Raw genomic sequence first — 27,613 nt, 5'->3', positions numbered from 1 at the left:
TGAGAAATTATTTTGTAAAACTGATATAGGTGAAAGTTATTAATACTATAACTTACAAGTATAACATTTGAATTTATTATTTATACCACGTGACAGTATATATGTTATACATAATATTTTTCGCAGAACGTGTATTTCATTGCCTAAGGCCCTAAATTAAACCATACCCCTCCTATATAATCATTCTTACCAATAAAGTGATCATTTTACTCTTAATTTTAATTTTTTTTTTTACTTATGAACAAGAATAAGTTGTTTGGGTCTAATTTGCATTTTCTTAAAAGGGCCAGTTATTGCGAAGTTAATTGGGTCATCAATGAGATGAGCCCAATTAATGGAGGAAGTACTTGATCAATGGGCCACAAGAATACAAGACGAAGCCCAAACTGAAGAACCATATGAAGCGTCACGACTGAGCCCACTAGCGACAAAAGGACCAGGCCCAGAAGAGACCAAATCCCATTGGAGCAAGGACTCGAAGAATCCCCAGAATTTAATCTCCTGTTCGTCATTTAATATATTCAGTTTGATGTTGAAACTTTGTATTTTTTAAAACTAATGGTGTTCAATGGCGGGTATCAACTTACACAGATATCCAGATGCAGTAAGATATTTGAAATGTCATTCATCATCATAGCGATTTGAATTTAATTGCTATCGTATTGAATATACGAAACTGGAATTGTCAAAATTAAAAGAACATGACCAAAATAGAAATTTTATGATCGAAAGTAAATATACAGAAAACTCTAGCCTTAATATGGGGATAAATGCTTGTAACGTTGGAGCTACGTAGAAGCCCCCACAGATGACGCACAAGCATTTAGGATGCCATGTGCAAAATAACATTGAGCGCCTTCGACTATATAAAAAAGAAAGAATTATAATGAGAAAGTGATAAAATAAGTTTGGATAAAAATTTAGGCAAAATTTTAACTAAAGGACTCCAATTATACCCCATGTCTCTATTTAGGACATAAATTTCACTTTATATCAATTGAGAACTGAAACTTTTATTTTGTGTCAATTAAGGACCCTATTTTTTTTTTTTCCAGTTTTTATTTCAAATTTGGTCCGACATTGGAACCATTAAATCTTCACCAAATTCAGTGAACTTATACTGGGTTTAAAGCTATGCATCTTCACTTTACAACCATATAAAGATTACTCAAATCGGACATCTACAACTCCAAATAATCAGCCTTAAAGTAGGGTACCCAAAACTATCCAATCGGACCTCTGTAAAAATATATAGAAAATTGGACAGTTTCGGGTACCTTAGTTTGGGGCCAATTATCTGGAGCTATAGAGGTTCGATTTGGGTGATCTTTATATGGTTATAAATAGGAGATGCATATCTTTAAACCAAGTATAATTTTTCTGAATTTGGTGGAGGTTTAATGAGTCCAACGTCGAGCCAAAGTTGAGATAAAAACTGAAAAGAACAAGGTTCTTAATTGATACAAACTGAAAATTTCAGTCCTCAGTTGACATAAAGTGAAATTCATATCCTGAATAGAGACATGAGGTATAGTTTGAATCCTTTAACTAAAATTTTCTCAAAAATTTATCATTGAAACATATCAAAAGCAATACAACATTGGAATGAAAAACAAGAAAAACAAACAATACAGTCTGATTTTGAACCCTTAAAGGAAGTCTAAACTCCAAATTTTTGACTACTTTTTTTATCAAAAAAGCAATTCATAAAGCCAAATAAACAGAATAACAAACAAAAGCCACACAGGGCCAAAAAAAAAATTCATGAAAGAGGAGAAGGGACTATGAGCAAATCCCAAACTCACAGAAATAAAAAATAAAGAAAACTAAAAGAAATATATAAAGTATAAACACAAACACAACAATCAAACCAGAAAACTCTGAAGAAGAAAGAAGTGTCTAGAAGGGAAAAGTAAGAAAAGATTGGGAAATTGGATAATTTTTTATTTTAATATTTTACAATTGATCTTTTATGTAGTTAGTAAATAAAATAAGAGATAATTAGGATCTAGTGCCTACCATTTTAATGAAGTGGAAGTTGAACTTGTAAAACTAAAAGTAAATAGGCCCACTATTAATGAAATGCAGGAAGAAAGCCCAAAATAGAACAACCATGTTTATATTTACATCTTTAACTTGGGCTTAAATATTGGTATGAGGCCCTTTAATGTGCCAGGCCCTGGGCAAGGGTACAGCTCTCTCGCCCCCAGGGCAGGCCCAGTCGACTTTGGTTGGATGGATTTTAAATTATTAATGATTGACTTAATTTTCAAATATAATAAAATCGTATCCACTAAATTTATAAATGAGATATGAAATATCTTGGTGGATACGATTATTAATTGCATTTCCATAATGTTACCGCAACTCTCTTTTGAATTCACTATAAATAAATTCGGAGAGTAGGCTTAGTCAAGCATTAGAAATAATCAACTCCCAATTCGAAACAAGAGAGTTTTGAGACCACCATTGGATTTTCTTTGGGTTTTGTGAAATTAATTTCTACAATCCCATGACATGTTTCCATTGTAAGATCATTTCTATAAAGTATATTTTATTTATTTTATTTGTTCTCTAAAATCTTATTTATTTTCTAGTTTTATATGGTTTATGCTTCCTCTAATTTTTATATACAATGTTATATATATGTCCTCAAATACTTCCACATAATGTCAAATAGGTTCGTGATCATCTTTTGTTGTACTATTAGCCAAATGGTTTTTATGGCAAATATATGCTATTGTAGTTATCAAGAACCCTCCAATTGATGCAAGAATTATATTGGAAATTTGGGTTAAAAACTAACTTGTTAGACGTATGGTTCATTTGATGTACTCATTTTCTCATTTTTTTTTTCTTTTTAATTTTCTGCTAATATATCTACTTATTCTATCATTGCAGTAATCTTGGAAGGCTTATTGAAAACAATCATGAGAATACATATTGAGAAATATGATATTCAAGTTGCAATCGGATCAATGATTTACCAGATTATCAAACTATATAAAAAACAAATATATGGTATGTTGAATATATCTCTTAATTATATGAGGAAATAACTGAAGAAATAACGTTTTTTCTTTTGCTTCCAAAAGTTTTTATTGTTATTTAATCAATGTTTTGCAAAGCCATTACAAGTAGAGAAAGGCATTGTTCAGAATTGTACATGGATATTCATTGATACGAATATATGGAGTGCCGAGAGAGAGTCCAGGCAGAAGAGTGAAGAGAGACACATATGAAAGGATCAGAGAGTTTTTTTAAGTGAGAGCCAATTCTCTCCAATTTTTTCTATTGGTTATGAAAGTGATGCTCTCTTTTATGTAGAAAAATGAGCTCTCTTTCTTATTAATTATACCTTTCCAATTACAATGCCTGACTAGACCTTCCCTGTGTCCATTATTTCTTTATTCATTTCATGAGTCATATTCTTACCCAAAACAAAAGGGTTTTGGCCCTTTTGGGTTTTTCGATCATGAGAATTTATCAAATCCTATTTGTTTTTTTTTTTTGAAAAAAAAAAACAAAAAAAAAATTCAGGATGGTTGGGGGGGTCAAATTCGTAGTGTGAATGTATTTCTAATATTATTTACTGATGTTTGGCTCATTTTGGTGTTTGGAAATAAATCAGGGCTTTTCTATTGTGGTGGCCAATCTTGAAGAAACTGCTCGGACGTGAGGTTTCATTCTTTTTTTCTAGTTTAATTTCCTTAAAGACAAATTAATGTCCAAGACAGAATTGGAGGATTCAAACTGAGAACCTCCTGCAAACAAGGCTTTGATCTCATGTTAAACAACCACTATATATGCTTGGTTTCAGGTGAAGAGAATTCTAAAGGATATTCACAGCTGCTGAGCTCATGTGTTAAGCACCATTGATCTGGTGTGAAAATATGCATCAGATCCAATTTTACTTGCTAGCATGAAGAGACAAAGGAAGTGGAAGAGTCAAGTGAAGGTATTGATAGCTCACATGAAAAGCTTGATTTGGTTGCTGAAGATACAAAAACTTGCAATATAAGGAGACTCTAGAAGTTGTCAAAGAAAAGATTTTGGCACTCCAGATTGACTACCAATTTATTAGAGAGTTGGTTACTAGTCATGCTCTTGAAACCAGATTTATATGCTCACAAGACCAATTATTAGCTGATATCGTTACCAAATTACAGCCAAACACCAGATTTAAGTTTCTTAGAGACTGAGCTTTCAGTCCAAGAACCTCCCTTCAGCTTGAGGGGAAATGAAGAGAATTCTAAGGCTTGTAGTCTTGTACTGATGCTTTGCAACCTATATATATATATATATATATATATATATATATATTGCAGCCTAGTGATGTATATAGTGCAACAAATTGAATTATATAGTGCAGCCTAGTCATGATAAAGTCTCATGTAAAATTTTGAATATACAAATTGAGAATGTGGATATTCAAATTTAATCGGATCAATGATTTACCAGATTATCGAACTATATATAAAATTATAAACCATTATATATGGTACGTTTAATATATCTCTTAAATATCTTGAGAAACAACATCCCCTTTTTCTTTTCTTTTTTTATTCCAAAGTTTTTGTAGTTATTCTAATCATGTATTTGCTTCAGCTAGCTCTTGTGCAAGCAGGCAAATAATCCGCCTCCACAAGATCACATAAATGATTATTATTATCTCCACAAGATGAGCTAGCTGAATTATTATCATTACCACCACAAGATGAGGCCCAAGAGCTGCACCAACCAGTGGTACAAGAAAATGACTTGGTGGTGGTGGAGCCAATTGTGGCTGATGAAGTAGCTCATCAACCAGAACCAGAACTGGCCTTTAACCCTCCCACCACACACATATACAGTGTATATATATAGGCCGGTATATACCTTGTTAAGCCATCCTTTAGAATGAATCCTTGAAATTGATCTCTTAGCCCAGGACCACATAAGACACCAGACATCTGCTCACCTAAGGAACCAAAGAATAAAATTAAGAGGGAAGTGTGAGAGAAAGAAATAAGATATTCAATTACAAAAAAAAAAAACCTAAATAGATACAAATATCTATAAATATAGAGGCAGCTGTACTCTTGTATGCCAAAATAGATTCCACAAATTATCATTATAGCATGAAGAAACTTCCATCCAACCTATGCCCTAGATAAGTCTGAATCATTTTCCAGTAAACCGCATGTGAACTTCCTCAAAACAGAAAATTAAATTAAATTAACCAAAACAGAAAACAAAATCCCAAAACAAAATTAATAAAAACCTAGTAGAAAGAGACAGATGTTACCTTGCAAGCAAATATAAAACTCCAAATTGAAACATACAAATTACCCAAACATTTCACAATAAAACCCACACCAAATCAAACTAATCGAAACCATGACCAAACAGAGTCTTTTAGCCAAATCGAAATTCATCATGGACTATCATGAAAACTCAAATTCAAAGAGAGAGAGAGAGAGAGAGAGAGAGAGAGAGAGAGAGAGAGAGAGAGAGAGAGAGAGAGAGAGAGAGAGAGAGAGAGAGAGAGAGAGAGAGACATACCAAAAGCATGTGAGAGCTCAGAAAGGGAAAGATAGCAGAGAAAGAGAGAGCTGAAACCACCTGCAACCAAAAAATAAATAAAATTTTTCAGAAACTCTATGGTCTACATTCTAGATATAAGGAAAACGGTGGCATGGAAGCAAGACCTCTATGGTCTACATTCTTTGTATGTTTAAGAAACTTTCCTACATGTTCCAACTAACAGTACAGTAACAGCACACTATATTATTATGTAGCATCATCTGTCTAAGTACAATTCCATACAACAGTTTCCAAATCTTAAAACTTTTCAATTTTACAATTCAAATGAGGACTAGAACTACATGATCACTTTGGATACAACTTCATACAATAGTTCCCATACAAAGAGAAGGAGCAGAGCTACATAATCCTCTAATTGGTCACTTGTACAACTTCATTTTGTCCACCAGTTGAAACTAGGCTGTCCACATAATAATGAACTTCTAAGGTATAAAGAAGGCCACGAGTTGGAATGGTTCTAGTTTCTTGAGTACTTGGATCATACAAAACCAGCTCCCCTTTTGTACTTTCCAAACAAATTTCACCATGTAAACCACATCCCAAAGGCCTCTCAACTCCAAGAAGGGGTCCAATTGTCAATTGCTTTGTCCAAAACACCTCATCATCATGTTCATTCATTAGCCATACATGAAACAGTTTTGCCCTTCCTCTGAAAGTATAAACTATCAAGTGAAGAGATTCCTTTAACACCGCTAGTTTTGTGCACATCTGATTTCCTAAAGAGTTTGAATTGGGCAACTGCAATTTCCCGAACACATCGGTGCACATGTCGAAGGATACAATCATATCACGATCGCCGGTGCCATATGCAATCCAATAAAGTGCACCATTTAGAGTTACACATGAATATTCATATATGCGAAAATAAAAAGTGTTGATCTCTTGCCAGCAATCCATTTTAAGTGAATATGCCTCCGTACGAGAGCAAGCTCTACCGAAACAAGTATAAAACACAATCCTCACCAGCTTATAATCATCAATAAGTGGGTGGTACCCAAATCCATGTGCAATACCACAGACCTGCACATTATGCACATTAGCCGTACTAATAAGACAGTCTGGGAGGACCCGAAATTCCCTTGTAGCAGGATTCCACAAAATTATAGGTGACCCAAAATTAGCACAATTATCATAAGCTAGACAAAGCAAGCCATTATAACTGCCCACAAATTTCAGGTGCTTAAGGTCCATTACAGATGGTATCTCCAAATTTGATAACTTGTGTTCATGTGTGCCTAGGGAAAGCAGAGAAAAGACATACTTATGAGTTATTTTGCAACGATGTTTTACCAAAAGACACCCACTTTTCTGGTTCTCTTTCTCATTGAGGTGCTGAAAGATGAAATGGGGGTCCTTTATACGATCTTGCCAAGCTTTGGATACTGACCGGAACCGAATCAGAGATTTGACAGGAAGTCTTGAGAGAATGTCAGCCACCACATCTTCAGGGAAGGCCATGGGGGCAGCACTCCTTCTTGTTCTTCTTCCTGATATTCTCGTGGGGGATTTTGGAAGTGTTGGGAGAGAGCAGAGGAACGTCAGCTGAAAAAGGAGAAGGAGCTGACAACTAAAGCAGAAAAAAAGGTGAAGAGTCAAGAAAAGAAGGTATTTTCTATGCGTTTCTTTTGAAGAAGGAAGTGGAATTGAAACAACTCTTGGCATTTTATAGCACCAATCCCTGCCCCCCCAGCCCCACTCATGTTTCAATAGGAATCTTGGCTTTTTTAGGAGTAAATTAAAAAAACAAAATCGGAAAGATAATATTTAAAACTAATAACTGAATATAAGGAAAAAAAAAAAAAGGTGGGAAGCAAGACCTCTGAAGTCTGAAGTCGCATCCTATGTATGAAGTGAAAAAAACAAACAAAAAAGAGACATGAATTCCAAAGGAAAATTGAAACCATGGCAAAAAAAAAAAAAAAAAAAGAAGGTGATGCCAGTGAATTAATTGGAAGCAAGACCTATATATGTATGAAGTATATCCGATTAAATTGTACGTACTGTATATTACCACATTTAGGAAAATAAATAGGTCATGATGGATGAGGCCGCATACTCAAAATCTTATATGGATCGATCACATTATAATATATATATCTCCTTTTTAATCGTTCCTCACATTTAGAAGATGGAAACCCGACAAACACCTTCGTATTCTCTAGGTGAGCATGCCAAGTATAGCAACTCCAACCCTAGTGATTCTGACCACCATCGAGAACATTAAAGGCATCTTAGTTCGTTGCAAAGTTTTTTTAAAAAAATTAAAATTAAAATTAGAAAGACAAATGTGATTAGTTGCTTTGTTCATGTCAAATGGTGAGGATGTCGAGTTTCATACAAGTCAGAATCCAAGTATTGTCGTTTTCCCATCACTTGAAAAGTATATAAAATATCAAACCAAAAGATTCCTTAAACGCCTCAATTTGTTTTTTCATTAATTGATTTCCTAAATCCTTTGAATCGAACAACTATAATTGTCCAAATACCTCATTACACATGTCAAAAGATCCAATTGAAATCGATCATGGCGCCCTATCATATGCAATCCGACAAATTAGTGCAATATTCAAAGTCATACATGAATATTCTTAAAAACAAGGAAAACACTATTGGCACTCCAAAAAAGTCATCTTGCACTCCAACATGTACAAATTTTCTCTTATGTTTTTTTTAATTGGAGTGCAGGATAACTTTTTTGGAGTGTCAATAACATCACCCAAAAACGAAAGTCAAAATTTTCAATCTGTCTCCAAGAATCCATTCTTAGCTCCGGTGTTAAGGCTAGCAAAGCAAGATAAAAAACCTGATCCTCAACAATTTATAGTACATCATCAATAATTGGGGGTAGTAAACCAACACCACCTACCTTTGTATTATATATGCACATTGGAACTATAACATTCTAGGTGTATTATTTTTTTATCGCCAAAGCATAATTCATATAAAGTAAATAGGGTATTACATAGTATCATGTAGAAAAGGTTCCAACTAAGAAAGAACTTGTTACCCCTAAAACTCACGGCAAGAATCGCCGAGAATCCTAGCAATAACACTGTAGTACTTTGATTGATTTACGAGTGTGCCACTGCTTTCGGCCGAGAGCCATTTGCAGAATTGATGTGTGTTTGTGTATTTTGCACCGAATCTAACTTCTTATCTAACAATTGTACAACTAGTAAGGAACAAGAACTTTTCGAGGTTTTTCCTGCCAAGGACTTTAGTAATTTCAGATTTCAATGACTGTGTTTTTGAACTCATAAACGCGAAGGATTATTTCTTGAATGATTGGGTGGACAGAAAAATAATGGACTTTTATGAAGAAATTATGAGTAATTTGATTATCATGAAAACGAGTCACAATTGTGGTTCTAACAACAAATCTCATGATTAAGAAACATGAAAATCAATGAGTAAAACCCTAAACAAGATCAATACTAAGGAAAAGCAAACCCTAGCAGCTAGAGCTAAAAACAAAGAAAAGAACTTGAAGCTTGAGAACTACATGCTCGAGATCGTGAGAATTCTTGAATTGTGTTGAAAGGTTGCACTGAAAGTTGTGTGTTGATTATGTATGTTGACGAAGATTTATTCATGCTTGATGCCTCATTATATAGTGAACACCTCCCTATCTTCTAGGAAAACATTTTCCTACTTGAACTAAACTTCTTCTTTACTTTGTCTTCACGCCCAAGCATTCCTTCTCCTACTTGGCTTAGAACTCCTAGTCCACCAAGGACTTCTTGGAGTTTGACTTGGATTCTTCTAGATCTTCGTGACTTCTTGGATCCGCGATCGGCTATTGGGCTTTTCTTCGATCAAGAACTTGGGCTTCTATTCGACCTTGAGCCCTGCTATGTGAACTTGACCCAAAACCAAATATGGGTGTAAACAGAACTTCACCCAACCATAAATGAAAGTCACCACAATTCAAGGCAAAACTAGCAAGCGCATATGCAACTTAATTGCAATTTTGAGAAATATAACCACATGTAGAACTATCAAATAGACTGCAAAGCCCCTTTGCCTCATAATTAAGATGCATGTCCAATGCAAGATCCTCCATCGGCCACCTAAATCGATTGATCATAGCTTGAGCATCTAACTCAAAAACCACAGCTTCAACACTTGCAATCAAATTAAACAATTGTACCGAGCCGGCAAAAGATTTTCAAAATCTCATCTTTTGCTTGGATGAAGAGATATATTCCAAAAAGAGTATGGGCAATCACCACCACACCCTCCTGGTGACTATCCAAAAGAACAACACTAGCACCTCCAACTGCGGTCATGGACACAAAAGCACCGTCCACACTAACTTCCAAAACAACAATTAACTAACATATATTCTTCTCGATTAATCATCAGAGAAAACCCTTGATCAATAAAGGGACTCCAGTCACTCCACAACCAAAACTAAAATAGAGTTTATGGTGGAACCTTAGTCAAACCTTCAATCAAGGAAGGGACTCGACAAAACTATAACAACTAAATCACCAAGACAACTAAATTACAAGTCTGCGATGACTTGGAATTCCAGACCACCGTAGACAAAAATGTGGGATTTTTCCTCTCTAGCGACTAAGGTTTTCTCTCTTTTTTAAGGACAACCATTTAGATAGCAAAAATATTTCCACATTCTAGGAGCATATATATTTAAAATTTAAATTTATACCTAATATCACTAAGATGCACAATATAGAGAAAATAAAATTAAAAGATCAACAATGCATCGCAAATTAATTTACAAGGATTTATGTGATTCACCCTTAACAACAAGGGTTATTCTATGGAATTATCATCAGAGACGTCTTCATTATGAAGAAGAATATGAGTATACAATTTATTGCAATATATATATATATATATACATACAGTAGCGCTCTAGAAGACTAAAACTAACTAGTTAGTAAGATAATATAACATTATAACTACCCTTTTGGGCCCACTACACAATGCAATCTTATAATTCAAACCGTTCAATTTTAGATCCTCATTGCAAAAATCAATTAAATCGAAAATCATTTAATCAACTATTAATAAGCTAATTATGCTCAAATAAATAAACGAACACAATGTTCTTATAAAATATTGAAATGATTGTAATGATTATTAAATGGCTAAATACTTCCAATTGAATGATTTTTTGTAAGGATGATCTTTGACCACGTGTTGCTTACTATAAATAATCAACTACTCTATACATTAGAATTTTTAAGTTTGCAGTGACAACAAATATTGAGATGCCACACTGACCAAGTGTATGTACGTACTTCGATGTAGGTGTCAATGGCAAAAGAGTGTGGTAGAGGCCTGACGGTGGGGGGGGGAGGGGGAGGAGGCAAGGTAGCGATAGAGGGTGGAAGATGAGGCATGGTAGTGACGGAGGGTAGGAAAGGAGACACAGAAGCAACTCGATATGTATAAGATAAGGTACGACGACGACTGGAGAGTGGGAAAGGAGTAAGGACGACGTCGAAGGGTGGGAGATAAGTCATGGTAGTGATGGAAGGTAGGAGAGGAGACACGGCAGCGACTCGATCGGTTGAAGATAAGGTACGATGGAGACTGGAGAGTGGAAAGGAGTAAGGACGTACAGTGACAAAAGGTGGGAAATGAGGCATGACAACGACCAAAGGGTGAAAAAGGCTAGGGATTCGAGAGTTAGCATCGATGGAGATCGGAGAGTCGAATAAACAAGGTTCTTGCATATGATTAGCATACAAGATTCTCTTATAAAATCTCATCGAGACCAGATGTGGATAACCTAAGTGTGGATGCGAGAATTTCTGCAAGATTGTGTGGAATAAAGAATAGAACTTAAGTAGGTTCAATTTTTCCTATAAAATAATAAAATAAAAATACAAGAAACATAGGCGGCCATGAAATGATTTGTTCTAAATGCGATTCTCAATTAAGGAAAAAAGTCAGCTTTTGTCAGCTACTAAGGTGTAACTAAATTTTTTTTTTTTGGGTACAAATCAGACCTAATTAGGGCCGAACTCTAGCCTTAGAATAGGGATAAATGCTCCTTAGGCCCCACAGGTCCCCACAACATTTGACTTGTGTTGGTTAGTGAAATACATAGATTTTAAAAACATTGATGTTTGACAATTTTCAATATAATAAAATCACATCCACCTAATTATATCAAATTTTTAATACGATATGAAAATTATCTTGATGGATACAATTATTTATACATTTCCATAATGCTCCCAGAACTCTCTTTTGATCGAATTCAGTATAATCATGAATTTGGATAGTATGCTTAATCATGCATTAAAATAATCAACTCATAACAATGATCCACTTGAAGCAAGAGAGTTTTGAGACAACCATTAGATATAATTCCATGACATGTTTTGTAAGATAAATTCTGTAAAGTATGTTTTATATACAATGTTTTACACTTTTACATATATATATGTCTTCAAGTACTTCCACGTACATAATTTCAAATAGAATTCTATGATCTTTTTTCAAGCCCCAAATTAATGCAGCGTGGTTCATTTGATTAATGTTGTAAATTTGTAATGCATTTTCTTTATGCTAAAATCTTGTCTTTTTTATTTTTGTAATTTTTTAAAAATTTAATCTGGTGTTTTAAAGTTTTTAGGATTTAATTTTGGTCAGGAAAATTAATATTTAAAAAAATTTAATTTTTAATGGCATGTGAAGGGCAAATTTGGCATTTTCTTTGTCAAACCTAATCAAATTATATTTTCTATACAATCTGAGGGGGTCGCGTGTAATTTCATCAAACCTGAGGTGTAGTTGAAATTGTCCCCTGATAGCGTTGGACTAGTTGAAGTTGTCCCCCAATTATAATTTATAAGTTATAACAGATCCATCAAAAGTCGAGTTGCCTTTTGGGACCATCCAGGTTTCAGTCTATGCAATTACAAACCACACAAAAATTGCAACACCATGCTTGCAATTGGATTGCCTACCATTTTGGACAAAGGAAGTTTCCAACTTCAGAGTACACTGCCTTGCCAAGTTTGAATTGCCTTCCACTTTGGTCCACAAACCACAGGTCCACAGTCTTCTTGGATGGCAAGAAATTGATGCCCTGACCAATCCCTTGGGTCTTCAATTAAATTTCTCAAAAACTCAGGGACAGTGAAGAGTACCACTAGTTTTCAGCTCCAAATCAACTGTGATTTTAGCCAATCTTAGATTCTGAAGCACAAGGAAGAGCCTAAAGAAGTAGAACAAAAATCTATATGGAATTGCCAGTAGACTACCTTCCTCAAGAAATTATAACCCAAATTCTTCTGAGGCTGCCCACCAAGTCTCTGCTTCAATGCACCTGTGTCTGCAAATCTTGGAACTCCCTCATTAAGCAGAAGAACTTCATCAACACCCACCTCAACTTCAGTTTAAACAAAACCAGCAATACACCTTTGCTCCTTCTCAGGCACTGCCCCAAGGACCCCAATAGAGAGCAGTATTCTCTACATTTAGACAATGACACATTCCAAGAGTACTCAAAGCCGGACCTTCCGGTTCAAAGCTTCAATGAGTGTTTCCGGATTGTGGGTTCGTGCAACGGGTTAGTCCTCCTCGCAGATGATTACCTTACTGACACCAATACATGTATTCTATGGAATCCATCAATTAGAAAGTTCATCACACTTGCCAAGCCCCATGTCTCACTCTCTCCATATTATTCTGTTTATGGGTTTGGCTTTGATTCTAAGAACAATGATTACAAGGTAGTGAGACTTGTATATCTCAGTCAAGATCATGAAGGCGACAAGAGAGCTTGCCCTGAAGTTGAGCTGTACTCACTCAGTTCAGGGTCATGGAAAAGCATTACTGCAGCTGCTCCCAAGTATGAAATTGCTCAGACCATTTGGTCTCAGGTTTTTGTCAATGGGGCCATCCATTGGATTGCGTTTTGTAGGACAGGAAATGGTTTTCACAATGTGGTTTTGGCATTTGATGTGAGCAATGAAGTTTTTCAAGAGATTGAGCTGCCAGAAGATTTAGTTTGTGTGGTTCCAACTGATGATCACATGGTCATCTCAGTTTCTGGCAAGTCCATTTCTGTAAAGCACTATGATCCAAATAGACATAATCATTGTTGTTATATATGGGTTATGAGAGAGTATGGGGTGGTGGAGTCATGGACAAAGCAGTTCACAATTGATCTAAAGGTCATCCCTAATTTGCGACTAGTGAAGGTATTGGGGTCTAGGAAGAATGGTGAGTTGCTATTAGAAATGTATGGAGGAAAGAGAGGAGAGTTGGTCTCTCATGATCCTAAGAACAACATAAATGAGTTTCTTGGAATTCATACAGATCCGGGGTATTCATGTATCGAATATTATATGGAGAGCCTCGTTCTACTCACAAATTGATATTGCTGTTGAAGGAGCAAGATGAGGAAGAATGGAATTGTAAGTGCTTTAATATAGCTCATTTTAAGTTTTCACCAATTGCATATCACAGTTCATTTCTGAGCAGATGTGCCATTTTCATTTTCAGGTAGTGTTCAATGGATTTTGTATCAATTATATTCGATTGATTGGTAAGAGAACCTGACTTTTAATAGCACCTTCTGAGTGCAGCCACTTCATATGGTCAAGAAACAGAGGATCTGTAAGAGAAGAGAAAGTGGAAACATAAATAAAAGCTCTGTACTGTGGTGGCATATCTTGTCACAGATAATCCTCATCCTACATATATAGATATGTACTCTTTTTTTCTTTTTTTCTTTTGGGTTGTGTTGTTATAGAAAATGTACGTGTTCTTAATTCTTTTTTTTTTTTTTTTAACTTGTTTATATATTTTTATGCTCTTCAAGCATCTTTGTATTATATCCATCAACAATATACACGTATTCTAAGGATATATACTATGTAAGGTCCGTAAGGAATAAGGATAGAAGCTGCTTATCATATTATTCGAGTAGGACTTTAATCACCATATTATCTTTTAATTTGCTTTAACTTTTATTAAACAATTTGGTATCTGTGAAAAAAACAATTTGGCTCATAAAAGACAATTAAAAAGTCATCAAAATCTTATTAAAAAGTCATAAATTGGCTCATAAAAGACGATTTGGCTTATGAATCGTCATCTGAGCTTTGCATCTTCGGTGAGTGAGGAGCTCTGCCAATCAACATCATCCAGCTCTGCTACATATTCTTGTAAGTAAACTCTTATTTATTTATCTAATTCTATGCCAAATATTCAGATATCAATTGTATGGGAAATTGATCATTTACATGGGCATCCATGAGATATAGATGTATGCAATTCATTCTTGATATGAGGAACTGAACAATTTCTTAGCTATCAATCATTTGATGTAATACAGGTAAGTGGCCGGCAGCATTTGGGTAGCGTCAGTTATATCTATGTTGTGCACATACCTCTGCTAAAATGCAGTTTGCAGTGAACAAAGGGTCTTCATACTCTTCACAAGCATTCCAAAGCAGTTTCCACTGGGACCCTTCCTTTGTCAGCTTACCGATGTTCTGTCTGTTGTTTATTCTGCATGTAGTCCATGCCAGATCTGGTTGGAGGTGTCAAATTTGCAGATTAGTTTGATGCTCAAGAGTTCCAGCGTCCAGAGAGGTAGCTTTGAGGAGCTTTTGTGCATTCGAGTGTGACCTCGTGAATTCGAGTGTATAACGCAATTCCTGCTTTCCTGAATATTAAAAATAAATCTTTAGGTTTTTTGGAACTGATTATTTTCTTTTAGTCCAGGTTGTAGGCAAGTCTTCTGATTTTGTATTTATCGTAGACGACAATTACACCAAGCTACATGTATAGCTCACATTGAAGCTTGAAGCATTTAGAATGGCATGGAAGTTGTCAAGATGTTGGGATGTTGTTGGTAATTTTTAACAACAATATTAAAACCTTGCAAGTGCACAAATCAAATGATAGTATAGTAAGCAAGCAAGGGTCATTCCCACAGAGATTGTAATCTAAAGATATGTTTATCAATGTCACACAAAGAAAACTAGAACACAATTAAACACGAAAACAAAATAAAGATTGAAATCACAAGGACTTCCACACACACGCCAACACCAAAGGGGTTTTGATTTAATTTTGTAAATAAAACAAAACAAGGAAAAGAAAACAAAACAGAATTTAAATTAGAGTTTAAGAGAAATTGGTTTAAAATCAATTAAGAACAATAGCTAGGACTCACTATCCACCTCCAAACAATCCATCAATCCATAAACAATAATAGATAATCAATTTCTAGCAAGCATATGATGACGACACTCACAACAAGATCATGGCATTTGACTCAAGTTGTATGATTCTCTCTTAAGTGTATGTAAGGTGTATGGCATTTACATCAATACGTGTATTCTTAATTGAAATCCAGTATGGTATTTACTCAAATTAACAATCAAGAATCCATTAAGATCAAAGAGAATATGAGTGTCACAAAAACCCTAAAACATGGCATTTGTTATTAGGAATTCAAGAATCGATTTCTCATAATTAGTTCTTAACCCAATTATTCGTTGCAAACAAGAACACATTCAATATGGCAATTGACCTATGTTCTGCAACAATTTAATTCCGATACATGCTTCAAAGTTAGCTACTCAAAGAATCAAAATATTAGAATTCACATAATATAGAGAAACCGAAATCATCACGCTTGTAGAAACTGAAAAATCCATTCAAACTTGTTTATAAAATTGAAATCATGTTTAGGGCTTCAAGATTAAGCCCTAACTAACAAGAAATTAGTTACTCATGTTCTTGGATGAACTCAAAAATAAATACATAAGAACTGAAAATTAAAAGAAGAAAGGAAAAGAAAGAACTCGCTGGCAGCTTTCTCCTCTTGCCGTTGATCTCCTTAGGACGTGAATCCCTTGTATGGGGTCTTGGCTGGCTTTTTATATGACTTACATCAAAGTCCTAAACCCTAAAATTGACTGAAAAGTCGTCCAAAAAGTCTTAGTAAACAAGGAATCCAAATAGGAAAGTAAAGATCACAATTCCTAACTCCACAGGGAAATACAGCTCAGCCCAATTGTCACACGATTTGGGGATCTTCGGCCTTCTAGAAAAATCAGTAAAAATATATTTTAGAAAGATAAATGTCTTATCTTTCCAACCATATATAGCACGTAACTTGGAAAATTCGGGAAGGCTTCCGTTTCTTCATATTCACGTAACATGTACGAAACTGTCTTGTCTGCACGTGGGCTAACTTTACTTGTAAAATTGTACCAATTGGCTCAGTAATAAATTCTAGAAAAATTACAGATTGAACTTCAAGGTGTTAGCTTTCATCTCCAATTGGCCTTGTGCTAAAATTCCTCCGAAAAGTTGATTTTCCCTTAAAAACCTTCTAAGAGCGCAGAAAAGCTGAAAATCAGAAAAGTGAAGTAATAAGCCCTTTTTAAATCTAATTCTTCTACAAAACCTAAGTAAAAAGAGTACATAAATGAGTATATTTATGGACTTATCAAATACCCACAACTTAGATTTTGCTAGTCCTCGAGCAAAACAAAACGAAAAATAAAAACAAAAGAACAAAGACTCAACGCAACCAAGCGATCGACTAACTTCCCAATATTGATCTCAGAGATAATCACAAACCGTTTAGCTAACTTCCAAGAAATAAGCAACAATAACTCAAGACATTATCAAAGGATTAATCAAACTTGAATTGAAAAACTTGGATGTAGTGTGTGAAATAGCCAACATTAATACAACCCACGACTTAAGCTTCACAGAAGTTAAATAACCAAATAAGAACAAGCTTCTACTTCAAATCTCATCACGGATGTTCACTCCAATAAAAGCACTCGAAATTTGACTAGTTATTGTCACTCATAAATATGTGAGAGGAATCAAAGCAATAGGATATACTCACATAATTGAAATAAAGGCTCAAGACAAATATAAAAAGATCTCATGGAAAGATATCACATACTTGAAACATTTAAACCATCCGACCATAGTACTTCCACACCTATTCTCCACATGAGGAACCACACTTCTCCTTGGATCAAGTAGGACTTTCACTAAGGTTGTAATGGGGCTTAGGGTGATGGGTGGAACAAGAAAAAGATATGGATGAACAAATTCTAAGGAATTCATAGAGCTTTCCATTATAACATCTTGCACTCTGAGCACGAAACTTCATATTGATACTGTCTTGAAATTTTTTATTTTTTTTAAACTAACTCCATTAGCTTTCTAATCAACCCATGTAACAAGTGTTAGGCCAATAACTCCCAAGCTAGATAGCTTTAGGGTATTAAGTGTAAAACACTCCTCGGGCTTAAAAACTCGAGTTGAAAAGGCATCAAAATTAGTTTTATTTTAGTATTTTTTTTTTTATAGATAGTATCCTTTACTTTCCACAAGATTGAACAATTTGTGCAATTTTTCCTTAACAACGAAAATACTCTACAGAACTCCTTAGAAGGGTGTTGGATAAACATATGATAGATTAAGGTGAGGAGAAATGGGTAAAGAACGAAAAAGCTTACATAAAAAGGCACAAGGGGTTAACTAGGGTTAAAAGTGATATGTGTTGGCTAGAAGGGCTCAAACGAAAGAAACAAGGCCTATATCACTTCCTTGGATCCATGTGGTTCATGAAATATGCCTCAAATAGATAATGAAAATGGTTCTAGCAAATAATTTAAACATCCTCAAGTACTTGACCAAAACAAAGAATAATGAGATCACAACGACTTGTAGACAAGAAAAGTATCGAATAGTATATAACACTCAAGAACGAAAGGCACAGGCTCAAAAGCTTACATAATAAGGGTTATATAAGTCTACACTAGCCTTATTTGGGAATTTAAATCATGTGAACTCCCCAATCGAACATCATATTAATATGGCTATGTGCAAAAAGATTTACCAAGTTAAATCACAAAATTATGGTTAACACAAAGATAATGTAAAGAATTAATGTCATGCTCACAATTCCTTGAAAGTTAATTGCAAATAAAATTCAATTTCATCATAGAATTGGGAAGTGACTACTGCAAACAATTAGAAACAAAACCCTAATTGAAAACAAAACTAAAATATTTTTTTTTTTTTAAATTGCTCTAAAGGACCGGTCCTCAAAGGAGAGGACCGGACCTCCAGAGAGCATGGCTCTAGGAAGTGCACAGAAGGACCGGTCCTCACCTTTGAGGACCGGACCTCCATAGAGGTCATCTTCTTCCAGCAGTGCAGAGGACCGAACCTCTGGGCCAAAATTTTGAAATTTTTTTTTTTTTCCTAAAACCCTAGAAATCTAAGAACAAAAACGAAAGAACTTGTCTTTCCCCCCAAACTTAAATGACACATTGCCCTCAATGTGAAAGAAATACAAAAACAGCAACAGACAAGAACCGAATTGGAAACAAAGACAGAGGACTGCTGCATGCATTATGAAACCAAAGAACTCAATCACCCACAACTTAAAACAAACATTGTCCTCAATGTTTAAAACAAAGAAAACTAATTCATGCAAAGTCAATTAAAGAGAGAGAGAGGGTGTGAGAACTTCCCGGGTTTGTGTAGGTGTATGGATGAGCAAAGCAAATGTCGAAGTGAGAGAGGATGGACAATGTGACGAATGCTTGGGTTGCCTCCCAAGAAGCGCTAAGTTTAAAGTCTTCAGCCAGACGCGGTTCTTTAGATGATTAAACAATAGATTGGGGCGGTGCATGCACGTGCATGCTCTCTTTTCCAAGCTCAAAAGATTCATAGTATAGCTTCAAGCGATGTCCGTTCACTTTGAATATGTTTCCCGTCATGTCATTTTGAATCTCAACTGCACCATGAGGGAAAACATTAGTAATAACAAAAGGACCGTACCATCTAGAACGTAACTTACCTGGGAATAGCTGGAGGCGTGAATTGAAGAGCAAGACTTTCTGCCCAATCTCAAAGTTCTTCCTTTGAATGGATTTGTCATGAAATGCCTTAGTCCTTTCCTTGTAAATCCGTGCACTCTCATAGGCATCATTCCTCATCTCATCTAACTCATTCAATTGGAGTCGCCTTGCATCTCCAGCCTCTTTCATATCGAAATTGAATTTCTTGATTGCCCAAAATGCTCTATGTTCTAGTTCAACTGGAAGGTGACATGCTTTACCATAAACCAAACGAAAAGGAGACATACCAATGGGGGTTTTGTAGGCTGTCCTATATGCCCATAATGCATCATTAAGTCGCAAGCTCCAATCCTTCCTCGTAGAACTCACGGTTTTCTCCAAGATTTGCTTGATTTCTCGGTTACTAATCTCCACTTGTCCACTTGTTTGGGGATGATAAGGTGTTGAGACCCTATGTGTAATTCCATACCGCTTTAAAAGTGCCTCAAATGACCTATTACAAAAGTGACTGCCTCCATCGCTGATAATGGCTCTTGGTGTTCCAAACCTAGAAAAGATATTGTCCTTCACAAAGCTCAAAACAACTTAATTTTGAATCATTAGTCCGGGTAGGAATTGCTTCCACCCATTTAGAGACATAGTCAATAGCAAGGAGAATGTAAATAAAGCCATAAGAGGAAGGGAATGGTCCCATAAAATCTATGCCCCACACATCAAATATTTCAACAATAAGGATAGGCGTTAAAGGCATTTGATTCCTAGAGCTAATGTTACTAGTTCTTTGACATCTATCACATGTGGAACAATAAGTATATGCATCTTTGAACAAGCTAGGCCAATAAAAACCACATTGTAATACTTTAATGGCTGTTTTCTTAGTTCCAAAATGTCCACCACATGCAGATGAATGACAAAAGGTAAGTATAGAATTAAATTCAGATTCGGACACGCACCTTCTAACAATCTGATCTGGACAATATTTCCATAAGTATGGATCATCCCAAACATAATACTTACTTGTTTTGACAAGCTTATCCTTTTGAGCTCGAGTGAGATCCTCCGGAATCAGTTTTGAAGCCTTATAATTGATAATGTCAGCATACCAAGGGTCCTTGGCGTCGAGGGTAAAGAGTTGCTCATCGGGGAAACTTTCACGTAGAGGAAGCATGTCCTCTTCTTCATTGGATCCGTGCACCAGCCTACTCAAATGGTCAGCCACCACGTTTTCACTCCCTTTCTTGTCTCTAATCACCAAATCGAATTCTTGAAGCAAGAGAGTCCACCGAACCAGTCGCAGCTTGGCGTCCTTCTTGTGGAGGAGGTACCTAAGTGCTGCATAATCAGAGAATACAATTACTTTAGTGCCAATAAGATATGATCTAAATTTCTCTAAAGCAAAAATAACAGCAAGCAACTTCTTTTCCGTAGTTGAATAATTCAACTGAGCATCATTCAAAGTCCGGGAGGCATAATAGATGGCATGTGGTACATTGTGCACCCTTTGTCCAAGCACGGCCCCCACTGCATAATCTGAGGCATCACACATCAACTCAAAGGGAACATTCCAATCTGGCGGCTGCATGATAGGGGCAGATGTCAAAAGCTCCTTAAGCTTGTTAAATGCAGCCAAGCACTCTTCATTAAACTCGAATTCCACATCTTTGCCAAGCAATCGACATAGGGGCCTTGATATCTTTGAAAAGTCCTTGATGAAACGCCTATAGAACCCTGCATGTCCTAGGAATGACCTAATTTCCTTCACGGTTTTGGGGGGCTGTAAGCTTCTCACAATGTCGATTTTTGCCTTGTCCACTTCAATTCCCCTACAAGAGATAATGTGACCTAATACAATACCCTGCTGTACCATGAAGTGGCACTTCTCTCAGTTGAGCACTAAATTGCATTCCTGACACCTTTTTAACACTAAAGAGAGGTTGTGAAGACAAATATCAAATGAATCACCAAAAATAGAAAAATCATCCATAAATACCTCTATTATCTCCTCCACCATATCAGAAAAAATTGACATCATGCAACGTTGAAAAGTGGCAGGTGCGTTACATAAACCAAAAGGCATACGCCTATAAGCAAACGTACCAAATGGACAGGTGAAGGTGGTATTTTCTTGATCTTTCGGAGCAATGGCAATTTGATTGTATCCAGAGTATCCATCCAAAAAATAATAATGACTATGACCTGCAAGACGCTCAAGCATTTGATCAATAAATGGTAACGGAAAGTGATCCTTACGTGTCGTGGTATTGAGCTTTCTATAGTCTATGCATACTCTCCAACCCGTTTGAATTCTTTGAGGCACCAACTCATTGTCTTCATTCTTCACAACGGTAATTCCGGATTTCTTGGGAACAACTTGGACGGGACTTACCCACTTGCTATCCGAAATGGGGTATATAATTCCCACGTCCAAAAGCTTCAAAACTTCCTTCTTAACGACTTCTTTCATCACCGGATTCAGCCTCCTTTGGGCTTCCCTTGTAGGTTTCGATTCTCCCTCTAAAAGGATCCTATGCATGCACTTTGTAGGGCTTATTCCTTTGATGTCTGCAATGGTCCAACCTAGGGCAGTCTTGTGCTCCCTTAGAACTCGAATTAGTTTGTCTTCTTCGGATGTGCTCAAATTTGAAGCAATGATCACAGGCAGCGTCGTTTCGTCACCTAAATATGCATATTTCAAGTTCTCCGGAAGGGGTTTTAGCTCAACCTGTGGTGCCTTCACAATAGAGGAAACAAGCTTATTAGTAGATAACGGAAGAGGCTCAAAAATAGAGTTAGACTTACCTCTTTGGGGAGGCAAGGCCTCAAGCATGTTCACAGCTTCAAGTACAGCTGTGTTTCCCTCTTTGTTCACAGTTTTAGGGCTTTGGATGAGTGCCCTTTCCAATGGAGTCTCTCCTTGTGATACATTAAACGTTTCTTGTACCATCTGCTCAAGTACATCTATGGAAAAACAAGCATGATCGTCATTAGGATATTTTAAAGCATCAAATACCTTAAATTCCACGGTTTCCTCATCGAATGCCATTGTGAGAGTGCCTTCATACACATCAATTTTTGTCCTTGCTGTTCTCATGAATGAACGTCCTAGAATCAATGGAAGGTCTTTTCCAGGAATAGGAACTTCCTCCATCTCGAGCACTAGAAAGTCGGCTGGAAAAATTAGCTCATTCACCTTGACCAAAACATCTTCCAACACTCCCTTAGAATACTTGATTGATCGATCAGCCAATTGTATGCTCACGGAAGTCTTCTTAAGCTCACCTAAATTTAAGGATTCAAAAACAGAAAAAGGCATCAAATTAATTGAAGCACCTAAGTCTAATAAAGCATGTTCAAACCTTTGATTTCCAATGAGACAAGGTATAGTAAAACTCCCTGGATCCTTTAGTTTAGGAGGCAATTTATGCAATAGCACAGCTGAAACTTCTTCACTCAAGGCCACGGTTTCATGCTCCTTGAACTTCCTTTTATTTGTACAAAGATCTTTGAGGAATCTTGCATAGCTCGGAATTTGCTGGATCGCATCGAGCAAGGGAATGTTCACTTGCACTTTTCGGAAAGTCTCTAGGATATCCTTTGAAACTTGCTCCTTCTTTGAATTCAAAAACCTACGAGGAAAAGGAATCTTTGAAGTAATCGAATGATCCAAAAGAGAACTTACCTTAGAGTTGTCACTTGGAACCGTAAGCTTGGGAGAGGGGGCAGCCACAGTTTTGGTTGAATTTCTCTCCTTATTGTCATCCTTTCCCACCTCCTTTCCACTTCGAAGAGTAATCGCCTTTGCGGTTTCATAGCCTCCATTAGGATTTGGAATTACTTGGCTTGGAAGCTGTCCTGGCTCTCTTTGACTCAAGGAGGCTGCAATTTGTCCAACTTGGTTTTCAAGGCTCTTGATTGCTGTAGACATTTGTGCATGTGTTTGCCTTGTTTCCTGCATAAAACCTTGAGTGCTTAATGCCAAAGAATTAACTAACTCTTCTAAAGACTTACCTTGCCTAGGAGGTGGTGGTGGTGCAATCTGTTGAGGAACAAACTGATTTTGTTGAACCGGGGTTGTTTGCACGTTTTGGTTGTTCTTCCATCCAAAGTTAGGGTGTTGCCGCCATCCCGGATTATAGGTGTTAGAAAATGGATCATTCCTTGGCTTTTGTTGCTGCATATAGTGTGCTTGAGCCATCTCTTCTCCATCACCATACAAACTTGGACAAGACTCCGTAGGATGTCCGGGATTAGCACACACAACACACACTTGTGCTTGAGGGATTAACTGCTTAACAAGGTTAGTCAAATTAGCTATTTGAGAACCAATATCACTAACACTTACCTCATAAACACCTGCTTTCTTTGGGGGAGCTCTCCGGTAATTAAACTGTTGAGAGTTTGCTGCAATGTTCTCAAACATCTCCTTAGCTTGAGTAGCACTCTTGTTCATCAAGCCTCCTCCACTAGTAGCATCAACCATCATCCTCTCTGAATCGAGTAATCCCTTATAAAAGTATTGCATAAGTAGCCAATCTTCAATTTGGTGATGAGGGCACGAAGCTAGGAGTCTCTGAAACCGATCCCAATACTCATGAAATGATTCTCCATCTAGTTGCTGCACTCCCATGATCTCCTTCCTAATACGGTTTGTCTTTTGAGCTTGAAAGAACTTTGCAAGGAACTTGGAAGCCAATTCTGTCCATGTGGTGATAGATGCACTAGGTAAAGAATAAAGCCACTCCTTGGCTTGTTCCTTGAGTGAGAATGGAAACAAACGCAATCGGATTGCCTCATCACTAATCCCTCCATTGTGCATAGTCGCGCACACGGCTAAGAAATCCTTGATGTGTATGTGAGGATCATCCCCAGGCTTGCCATAGAATTGCGGCAAAAGGTGAATGGTGCCACTCTTGATCTCAAAGGTGGTCGTAGTGGCTGGATACGCAATGCAAGACGGCTGGTCCAATGCTCTAGGAACCGTGAAATCCTTCTAAGGTCGGGTGAGGTTGTTAAGTGCCAACTCGTCTCCCATCTTGATTGGAAGTGTAGCTTGCGTATTTTTATCTCGGCGGAGATAACGAAGTGTGTTCTCTAGTTCAGGGTCGTATGGTATAAGCTTGGAACCTTGCGAACGACGACCCAGCATATACCTGAAATTGAAAACAAAACTTAATTAGATAAACAATCCCCGGCAACGGCGCCAAAAACTTGTTGGTAATTTTTAACAACAATATTAAAACCTTGCAAGTGCACAAATCAAATGATAGTATAGTAAGCAAGCAAGGGTCATTCCCACAGAGATTGTAATCTAAAGATATGTTTATCAATGTCACACAAAGAAAACTAAAACACAATTAAACACGAAAACAAAATAAAGATTGAAATCACAAGGACTTCCACACACACGCCAACACCAAAGGGGTTTTGATTTAATTTTGTAAATAAAACAAAACAAGGAAAAGAAAACAAAACAGAATTTAAATTAGAGTTTAAGAGAAATTGGTTTAAAATCAATTAAGAACAATAGCTAGGACTCACTATCCACTTCCAAACAATCCATCAATCCATAAACAACAATAGATAATCAATTTCTAGCAAGCATATGATGACGACACTCACAACAAGATCATGGCATTTGACTCAAGTTGTATGATTCTCTCTTAAGTGTATGTAAGGTGTATGGCATTTACATCAATACGTGTATTCTTAATTGAAATCCAGTATGGCATTTACTCAAATTAACAATCAAGAATCCATTAAGATCAAAGAGAATATGAGTGTCACAAAAACCCTAAAACATGGCATTTGTTATTAGGAATTCAAGAATCGATTTCTCATAATTAGTTCTTAACCCAATTATTCGTTGCAAACAAGAACACATTCAATATGGCAATTGACCTATGTTCTACAACAATTTAATTCCGATACATGCTTCAAAGTTAGCTACTCAAAGAATCAAAATATCAGAATTCACATAATATAGAGAAACCGAAATCATCACGCTTGTAGAAACTGAAAAATCCATTCAAACTTGTTTATAGAATTGAAATCATGTTTAGGGCTTCAAGATTAAGCCCTAACTAACAAGAAATTAGTTACTCATGTTCTTGGATGAACTCAAAAATAAATACATAAGAACTGAAAATTAAAAGAAGAAAGGAAAAGAAAGAACTCGCTGGCAGCTTTCTCCTTTTGCCGTTGATCTCCTTAGGACGTGAATCCCTTGTATGGGGCCTTGGCTGGCTTTTTATATGACTTACATCAAAGTCCTAAACCCTAAAATTGACTGAAAAGTCGTCCAAAAAGTCTTGGTAAACAAGGAATCCAAATAGGAAAGTAAAGATCACAATTCCTAACTCCACAGGGAAATACAGCTCAGCCCAATTGTCACACGATTTGGGGATCTTCGGCCTTCTAGAAAAATCAGTAAAAAAATATTTTAGAAAGATAAATGTCTTATCTTTCCAACCATATATAGCACGTAACTTGGAAAATTCGGGAAGGCTTCCGTTTCTTCATATTCACGTAACATGTACAAAACTGTCATGTCTGCACGTGGGCTAACTTTACTTGTAAAATTGTACCAATTGACTCAGTAATAAATTCTAGAAAAATTACAGATTGAACTTCAAGGTGTTAGCTTTCATCTCCAATTGGCCTTGTGCTAAAATTCCTCCGAAAAGTTGATTTTCCCTTAAAAACCTTCTAAGAGCGCAGAAAAGCTGAAAATCAGAAAAGTGAAGTAATAAGCCCTTTTTAAATCTAATTCTTCTACAAAACCTAAGTAAAAAGAGTACATAAATGAGTATATTTATGGACTTATCAGATGTTACTTCGGTAATTTACAAAAATCATAACTTGAAGTTCTTGGTTGGTTTATGAGTGTTTGTGGCATGGATTGGAGTGGAACTGCATGTTGTGTGTGAGTTTTGTTGCAAGGACAGGGATAACTTTTACCATTCTCGACAATGATAAGTTCATATTCAATTATTCAAAGAGCAGTTTGTCTTGTATTCGTATTGGTGGCTTTCAAATACGCTGTGCATATCTGAAGATGGCATGGCAGAAATGCAAAAATGCTCTTTCAGGAGTTCTAAGCGAGGTTTTCATTATTGTATAATATTTTGTGATCTAATAGTTTATTTCACGGTATTCCATTGAGGGCAGCATAAGGAGTCCTTCCTAAATCCAGAACATTACTTCCAGTTTTTCTTTGGCCAGTCATCATTACTTCTTGACTTCTAGTTAACTTATGTTGCATAGCTTCTTGGTTGCATAACTTATTTTACTAATAAATCTTTTTACAACATCACTGTTATGTTTTATTGTTTGACATAAGTAATCATGAGATATAGCCAGATGGATGCAGTTCATTCTTGACATGCATGAGGACCTGAACAATTTCTTAGCTATCACTAATTTTTCTATAATACAAGTACAACATTTGGGGAGCGCAATGCACTTACCTCTGCTAGCGTCAGTTTTATTTACATACTGCACATACCTCTGCTGCAGTGCACTTGACAGTGAGTTAAGGAATACAAGCGCACTGGTCTTCACAAGCATTCCGAACTTGTTTCCACCTGGGACCCTTACCTATGTCTGCTTACCGCTGTTTGATCTGTTGTTTACTCTGTACGTAGTCCATGCCAATGTTGGTAGCCGCTCAGATCTGGTTGGAGGCGTCAAATTTGCAGATTAGTTTGACACTCAAGCATCCAGCATCTAGAGAGCTGCCTTTGAGGAGCTTTTGTGTGCTCGATTGTGACCTCGTGAGTTCGAGCGTACGACACTGCCTTCCTTTTTTGATCTTGATGCATTTTGGTCCCAGTTTTAGTATTCATCTCCTGCTCCTTGTTGCATTAAGACTCCTAATTAATGTAAAAGAGTTAAAAAGAGTGAAATTAGAAGAACTTATTATTTGTAGATGTTGCATTGTAATCTTCTTCTTTCTTTCTTCTTTTTGGAACTTATTATTTGTAGATGTTGCATTGTAGATTACAATGTAACCTTGTTGCATTGTAATCTTCTTCTTTCTTTGGTTGATCGTGGTCATCTTTTGTAGATGTTGCCCATTTAGGGGTGAACCATGTAAATTTTGTCTAGCTTGCATAATTGTTACTCTTTTGCATCTATTTTTAACCTAAAGTGTGCATGACCTCGGGGTTAAGAATTTAATCGAC

The 27,613-nt window shown here is 36.3% G+C and overlaps 2 protein-coding genes and 1 pseudogene across 6 annotated transcripts; 1 reads left to right on the top strand and 2 right to left on the bottom strand.

Annotated features, from left to right (window-relative positions):
- Window positions 1-750: 750 nt before the first annotated feature.
- LOC147286832 (F-box/kelch-repeat protein At3g23880-like) lies at window positions 751-7,193 on the bottom strand. 3 transcript variants are annotated; one of them, XM_086241593.1, is made up of 5 exons: window positions 6,877-7,193; window positions 6,550-6,606; window positions 5,545-6,324; window positions 4,879-4,960; window positions 751-862 (listed from the first exon to the last, which is right to left on the bottom strand). In XM_086241593.1, exons 1-3 carry the CDS (start codon window positions 7,042-7,044, stop codon window positions 5,938-5,940), a joined length of 612 nt encoding a protein of 203 aa, XP_086097719.1. In that variant the 5' UTR covers window positions 7,045-7,193; the 3' UTR covers window positions 751-862; window positions 4,879-4,960; window positions 5,545-5,937. The 3 variants fall into 3 exon arrangements, with proteins under 3 accessions (XP_086097719.1, XP_086097718.1, XP_086097717.1); XM_086241592.1 differs by having other exon boundaries at window positions 5,545-6,606; XM_086241591.1 differs by having other exon boundaries at window positions 5,545-7,193.
- Window positions 7,194-12,548: 5,355 nt separating this feature from the next.
- On the top strand, window positions 12,549-15,427 carry LOC147286831 (F-box protein CPR1-like). 3 transcript variants are annotated; one of them, XR_015121744.1, is made up of 3 exons: window positions 12,549-13,991; window positions 14,080-14,744; window positions 14,915-15,427. XR_015121744.1 is itself a non-coding variant. In XM_086240106.1 (2 exons), the coding sequence occupies exon 1, from the start codon at window positions 12,813-12,815 to the stop codon at window positions 13,950-13,952; it is 1,140 nt and encodes a 379-aa protein (XP_086096232.1). In that variant the 5' UTR covers window positions 12,549-12,812; the 3' UTR covers window positions 13,953-13,991; window positions 14,080-15,427. The 3 variants fall into 3 exon arrangements, 1 of the variants encoding a protein (XP_086096232.1); XR_015121745.1 differs by having other exon boundaries at window positions 14,080-15,174; window positions 15,307-15,427; XM_086240106.1 differs by having other exon boundaries at window positions 14,080-15,427.
- Window positions 15,428-21,312: 5,885 nt separating this feature from the next.
- On the bottom strand, window positions 21,313-24,462 carry LOC147286830 (uncharacterized; annotated as a pseudogene).
- Window positions 24,463-27,613: the final 3,151 nt, after the last annotated feature.

The sequence above is a fragment of the Dryas octopetala genome, chromosome 4, assembly GCF_963921425.1.
Source record: "Dryas octopetala chromosome 4, drDryOcto1.1, whole genome shotgun sequence".
Classification (NCBI taxonomy): domain Eukaryota; kingdom Viridiplantae; phylum Streptophyta; class Magnoliopsida; order Rosales; family Rosaceae; genus Dryas; species Dryas octopetala.
This window is presented reverse-complemented; position numbering and strand designations above follow the sequence as displayed.

Bases quoted from the DNA above. Each gene is read 5' to 3' on its own strand.
- LOC147286832 (XM_086241591.1), bottom strand. From the start codon at position 7,044: ATGGCCTTCCCTGAAGATGTGGTGGCTGACATTCTCTCAAGACTTCCT.
- LOC147286831 (XM_086240106.1), top strand. From the start codon at position 12,813: ATGGAATTGCCAGTAGACTACCTTCCTCAAGAAATTATAACCCAAATT.